Source organism: Saccostrea cucullata, unplaced genomic scaffold, assembly GCF_032062105.1.
Source record: "Saccostrea cucullata isolate Sc308-1 unplaced genomic scaffold, CSIRO_AGI_Scuc_v1 ctg6088, whole genome shotgun sequence".
Taxonomy (NCBI): domain Eukaryota; kingdom Metazoa; phylum Mollusca; class Bivalvia; order Ostreida; family Ostreidae; genus Saccostrea; species Saccostrea cuccullata.
In genome coordinates, this window is record NW_026927562.1 from 1 (window position 1) to 6,686 (window position 6,686).

At 30.9% G+C, this 6,686-nt stretch overlaps 1 protein-coding gene across 2 annotated transcripts; it reads left to right on the forward strand.

The window, feature by feature from the left end:
- The first annotated feature begins 988 nt into the window (after positions 1 to 988).
- On the forward strand, positions 989 to 6,686 carry LOC134274778 (syntaxin-12-like). Of its 2 annotated transcripts, none has more exons than XM_062757009.1 (5): positions 989 to 1,114; positions 2,029 to 2,101; positions 2,980 to 3,062; positions 4,238 to 4,342; positions 5,810 to 6,686. In XM_062757009.1, exons 1-4 carry the CDS (start codon positions 1,052 to 1,054, stop codon positions 4,340 to 4,342), a joined length of 324 nt encoding a protein of 107 aa, XP_062612993.1. In that variant the 5' UTR covers positions 989 to 1,051; the 3' UTR covers positions 5,810 to 6,686. The 2 variants fall into 2 exon arrangements, with proteins under 2 accessions (XP_062612993.1, XP_062612994.1); XM_062757010.1 differs by lacking the exon at positions 2,980 to 3,062 and adding an exon at positions 3,341 to 3,423 and having other exon boundaries at positions 995 to 1,114.

Below are 6,686 nucleotides of genomic sequence, written 5' to 3' on the forward strand. Positions count from 1 at the left end.
AAAATAAAAAAACTATTTGTTAAAAAGAAATTAATTGTTGAAAAAGTCAGGGTACTGAGGTCATTCTTTTTAAAATTAAAGTTTAATTCTCACTATGAAATTAAATCATGTATAAATTATAATGAAAGAAGATTAAAATGAATTTAAATAAATTATCTTCCCTTTTTCTGAATATTGCACTAGCTCATTTTAATAGAATGAAATTTAATTCATTTTGTTTTCATCTTAAATCATTAAATACACTATAAATATATTTTATGTGAGTCATAAAACACTTATCTTTCAGTTGATTTAGTGATCGTATATAATTTAATGAGAAATATGTATGTATTTACCATAAACAAAAGAATAGAGGAAATTCGGATTAGGAAAAAAACGATCGTTTTTGGAAGTAAATAAGTCAGGTAGTGCTGCAAACCAGAAAAGATTATGGAGAATTATTGAGTGCAGGAGCATGTTGTCAGAAAAATTTTCACTAGCTGGGAATTTGATAGCAAAAACAAGTGAAAATACAGGTTGTGCTTTTCATGTATTGCGTGTGTAGTTATAATTTTGACTAGCCCGACGGGCTACCTCCATGTAGAAAATCACCAGCCCGACCCTAAAAAGTGGTAGCCCCGGGCGTCGGGTGATGCTAATTGCACACCCCTGAGTTTTATTTCTTACATATAGATAAAAATCATTTGATTTTTTACAGATTTGTGTGTCTATTCACTAATGCCTATATTTTGTCTTCAAACAGAGCAATGATTATGTCCAGATATGTCTGTACACCTTTAACAGTATTTGATGATAATACTGTTGACATACTTTTTTTCCAAGGTGTATTAATTCCGCGGAATCTCAATTTTTGATTAATCCAGGGGTAGAAAATTACATGGAATTCTTAGACTGTTCCTATATACCTTACATGTATATTAAATACGTTTGGACAAATTTCTGGGAACAATTTGTGAACGCATACATAGCGTAAATTAATACCACACAGAAAAAAGTAGTTCTACATTATGTTTGATTTAACAGGTTCTCCCAGACGCGTCAGATTCTACAGATGGAGGAAGATGTAGATCTTGAGATGCTGCGGGAGAGAGAGGATGCCATTAAACAGTTGGAGGTAAGTACTGTGTTAATGTTTACACTGTGTTAATCTTTACAATACACTATTAATGTGTAGGACAGGCATCCAGGACGTACTCTGATCCTTCATAGTGCTACAGATAAAATAAGGAGAATCAGGAGAGGAAATGAAATGAAAATAAGTGACGCATCAAATATTTTATTGACTTGGTTTTAAGTGAAATGATAATAAAGACTTGCCTAGTACTCATATTTGTCATGAAGAGGTTATTTTTATACCCCCCTTCAAAGACAGGAGGGTATATTGCTTTGCTGGCCTGCTGTCTGTCGGTCGTTCTGTCTGCTGGTCCATTTAGTTTCTTTTCATTTTCTTCACAACCCTTGCACATACTGAAATGAAGTTTGGTATACAGATTTATCAGATGAATATCTTATTCTAGGACAAGTTTTTTTGGGGGGGCATGATCACTCCAGTTATGACAGATTTATGCCTCTTGGACTTGGAAAAAATTTCCAATAACTTGCAGTTTCTGTTTATTTCCTTTGCAGAGGTTGTACATACTGAAATGAAATTAAGTTTACAGATTTTTTAGATAAATATCTAGGTCAAGTTCTGTTTTGAGTACAATGGCACCATTTTTTGACAGATTTATGCCCCTTTGGACTTGGAAAAATTCCAATGTAGTGGAGGGGGGCATAAGTGTTTTTAAAACATCTCTTGTGGTATTTAAGAGAACAAGCTCTTTATACAAATAAAATATGTTTGATTATTAGTTAATTATCTCCAGTATGTATAAAATGTAGTCAATCATGATGGAAAAGGTGGCATAGATAATTGCTCGTTTGTTCTTCTTAACTGCCTTTTACTGATTTATTTAAGTTATACATTGTGTATTGTTTATCTTTTATGTGTGTTGTTTTATCTATCAAGTCATACCTTGTGTATTTTAGAGTGATATCACAGACGTGAATCAGATCTTTAAAGATTTGGGAATGCTTGTTCATGAACAAGGAGAGATGCTAGGTAAGAGGAAAAAACCCAAACTAAATATATTTACTGTTAATCCATACAAAAGTAGTATCAAGGCTTTTTTTATGAATACAAAAAAGTGAAAATAAAATTATAGAGCCCTAAAACATCATATGAACTTGTAAGTTTATATTTTTAAAAAATGTTCATTTTCAAATTTTGGATTATTCTTTATGAATTTTTTATGCATGTGCAATACAAAAAAAAAAAAAAAAAAAAAAAAAAATAGGGTTACATATATATTTAATTTTTCGATATCAGATAATTTCATGAGTGTTCTAAAAGAACAGAGAACAAAAATAAGTTTGCAATTAAGGACAGTTTTAATATAAGTGAGTTTGCTGTAACTGTATTTTTTCCCCCATGTTCTATCAGTATTACTGTTTGATTAAATGCTGTTGGATTTATGATAGAAAAGGAAAAGCCATGACTTTGACATTAAATGAAATCTGAGACACAGGTGCCTCTGGGTGCTTCTTGAAAAATACATTTTCCTGGTAAAATCGACGACCACCTTTATTCCTTAATGCCTAAAATCAGTCTTTTTTTAAGCATGCCCAAATTAACTTATTTTGAAAAATGTTCATTTTTAAAAGTAACCCCCCTGAGGACTTGATAAATGCATCCTATGAAAAATTTAGGCTGAAATTATTCTTTTGGAAACTATGTTTCATATTTATAAAACATTTCTCAAAATGAGATATAGAGTGAAGTGTTATTTGAATTCTCACTGCTCAGATAAGTTTTACTAAAAATGGTACCAAAGGGCTGATTTTCCTTGTCAGTACTTGCAGCTTAATATTTTTTCGTTAGCATAGCTCTATTGAGTTCTGTCTTTCAGTACTTTTAGTACGTTGATAGTATTATTACAGATAGTATAGAAGCTAACGTGGAGACCACAGCTACTCATGTGGAAGAAGGGAGAAAACAATTGTCACAGGCCCAGACCTATCAGGTATTAACAACTGAAAGGGGTACAGGACAGGGAAGGGTGTAGGTCAGGTTTAGGGTCCCAACTCAACAGGCTAGGGTGAAAAAATTAGGTCACGTGTGTTGTACACAAAAAGTCTTTTGTTTTCCAAGACCAAAGAATTTGATAACACTTCTATGTGTTGTTTTATGGGGTTGGGGTGGGGGTGTCTTTTGGTCTTGGAATGGAGAGTTTTTGTAGACAGCTAGACTTTGATTAGAGGACTGTGAGTGCAGAAAGGTTATTGTGATGACGTGTTTCAGATTCCATAGAGACGAATGTGGAGAGTTCTCACAGTCACGTCGAGAGCGGTCAGAAACAATTGTTACTGGCCAGCTCCTACCAGGTATCACCATGGTTACATCAGCACGCTCTCCTCCAATCAATTCTAGACATTTTCGTTATTTTTAGCATCTTTTTTTTCGTTTTATATTCTTTTATGTTTTTTTTTCACAGTTACATTCTATTTATTAAAAAAATTAAACTACTGAAATTCCATTCATTTAACCTCGGTATCTTTGCAGGACTAACAAATTTCTTATTGTAAAAGTCATTGTATTTGAAACTCAAACTGTAGCTCAAGTTGTTGCCTCGAGCTCATTGCAAAGTATTTTGCTTGACCTGTTTAACTTTTTAATTGTGACGTTTCAAAGTGCAACTTTATCTCTTTTGAAAAAAAATTACATTTTATTCAAAAAAACCTCCTCACCTAAAAAAAATTGATAAAACTTTGGTTTTTCATGCGTATATAAATTCAAGCTGTTTCATGATTTCATGTATAAGGGTTTTGTGAATCTATTTCATTTTTTGGACTTTTTAGATGAATTTCAGTTGAAATTTCAGCAAATTTTTAACATCAGTTTATTTTTTATTACTTTCTGTTAATATTCTCTATTACCCAACCTTCGTTAGGCATGTAAAGGGGAAATGAATTGGATGCATGAATTTTAACTTCCTGCCTGAAGTAGAATTTTACTATTATCTTTATTTTAAGCATTTATGTAACATTTATTTGTATGATATACATTGTATTTACATACTTCAGTTAAAGCTCACCTATAAAAGTCTTTTATATTTTAATGAGTTGAAATTTCAGTTTTTTGACAATGATCTTTATTTTAATTATTGTGTTTTGAATATTATTTCCGTCCTTATTTCAGTCAAAAGCACGCAGAAAAAAATGTATATGTGTTGTCATCCTTGTCGTAGTATTAGCTGTCATCGTTATCATCATCGCTGCAACGCTGGGCGCTAAAAATAACTAGGTAGGTCATCATTGTCATCATCATTGCTTTTATTTTCACATCAATAATTTTAATTCAAAGGATTATTTTTTTATCCTCATAACGACACTGGTAGTGGTAAGTGTTGTAATGTGGATTGAGATGTCATCATTTTCGTCATTGCCTTCTTCCTCATACCAACACCTCAAAGTAATCACTTTGTATCATCTTCATTTTCCTCCTTCTATAGCTCTAACTACAATTTACTGCAGGCAACAAGAAAGGAAAAAAGTCTGAAGTTTTTATCGTAAAAAAAAAATCTAGAAAAAAAATTTCCTACCCTCAACTAAAAAAAATTAGTTGAGGGTGAAAAATTAAGTTGAGGGTGGGAATTTTTTTTTTCTGGATTCTTTTTTATTAAGGATATAAACTTTAGACTCCTGTGCAACAAAGCAAGGTGTTTGGTTTTCTTGTACATTTATAAGATTTTGTAATTTAAGCAAGAACACAAAGGTTAATCATTGTCTTTATTATATAAAAAAAAATCAAAATATTACAGTTTTATATTTTCATTTTTAATCCAGGTATGGAAGAAAAAAAAGAGTTATCTTTCTTCCCACCTGAATTCTTTCAGTAGCTTTCATTCCCTCTGTAAAAATAGGGAAATTTCTCCATTGTCATTGACGGATCTTCATCTAAGTCTTGACCTGAATTTCGTCCTTTCACATCATCTAACCATTAGGGCTGGGACGGTATACAGCTGTATGAGATATTGATAATATAGATTCTGTGTGAGGACGATATGCATATCGATACATGTGAAGAAATATTGAAATATCGCAAAAAAATTTGACTTCTGTTTTTCATTGTTTATTTAACAATTGGGGTTTAATATACAATGTACATGTATATATAAAATAAAAAACCTAAATATAAATAAAGATATGAAATGAAAAATAATTAACACCACCTGAGTAAAATATTTTTATTTTGCAACATAAATATCTATTTTGAATAAATTATTCTTATTTGCTAAGAAATATTTTGTTTAATTCAATGCAAAAAGATTTTATAACCAGTTAAATATATTGTGATACATATTGTATCGTGGTTCAAATATCGTGATACGTATCAATATAGAAAAAGTTATATCATCCCAGCCCTACCAACAATTTTATATCTGACAGCTTTTCTTCTGTATTGAATGCATGCAAATTTTCATCTTATAAAAAATGTGAAACAAAATATGTTTTAAAGATTCTAAGCTTGATGTTTAAAAAAAAATAGTGAATATTTCTTTTTATGCAGTAATTTTGTTAAACTGATTTAACAATTTTCCAATGTTTTTTTTTTTTTAAACATTTAGTAAAAAAAAGGTTTTCTTTGTTTTATTTTGAGAATTGAAGAGAACAAGAAGATCTTTTTATTAAATCACATTACTTGATGAAATACATGTATCCTAGCATACTCCTCAAAATATTAAAAACAGTTATTTTTTTTTGTTTGTAGAAGAAATCTCGCAGGAAAACTCTGTATATTGTGGTTGTCTTGGTGATTATCATCATTGCTGTGTCGCTGATTATCTACGCCATTGCCAGCTAGACTGTTACCATGGTATCAGTGAAATAGCATCCATTAATGGCCAACTCGTACCAGGCTTGTCACACAGTCATGTATTTCAATATGTCTTCTCTGATGGACATATTGACAACTTTATTTATTATTATGATTTACTTCTGTTTTCTGCTTAATTTATATAGAATTATTAGATATAACAAGGAAAGATTTTTAAAATAATTCTAAATTCCTTGTGTTTTGAGATAAAAATGTGGTAGATCATATGTCTATAAACATTCCTGTAAATGAATGTTAGAGGAGAAATCCTGTTACTGTATATTGTAAATTGGATGAAAAGAAAGAAGTTTTGTGTTTTGTTTTACTTAGTTGGCAATATTTCTCTCCTGAGAGAGAGAGAGAGAGAGAGAGAGAGAGAGAGAGAGAGAGAAATTCATTTGATCATATCATTATTGATAACTTGTTTATTTATGAGCTATTATCCACTGAATTGTAAACAGAATTATCTTGTTCACACCCAGTATGTGACTAAGGTCATTATAGCTCTTTATGTACTCCTGCTGTCAAAACTGTTACCAACTCAGAGCATTAGCTTTCTGTGAATGGTAGCAAGTTAATACAGAAATTCAGTTAGAAATTACATAATGAGTAATTATTTCATGAATTATTTTGTAGAATATATTATTTTATTTTTTTGTTGAGTTTTGAACCAGGTGAGTGTTACAGGCTATGAACCTCTGCCCATTATTTCTCTGTTATCATTATTATGTATGTTGTCCTATAGATCACAATAAAGTAAAGTAAAACACAG

What these genes read in the sequence shown, in the direction of transcription:
- LOC134274778 (XM_062757009.1), top strand. Translation starts at nt 1,052, where the DNA reads ATGGAGGAAGATGTAGATCTTGAGATGCTGCGGGAGAGAGAGGATGCC. An exon ending in ATGCCATTAAACAGTTGGAG is followed by an intron (nt 1,115 to 2,028) that starts GTAAGTACTGTG and finishes TGTGTATTTTAG; the next exon opens with AGTGATATCACAGACGTGAA. An exon ending in CACAGGCCCAGACCTATCAG is followed by an intron (nt 3,063 to 4,237) that starts GTATTAACAACT and finishes TCCTTATTTCAG; the next exon opens with TCAAAAGCACGCAGAAAAAA.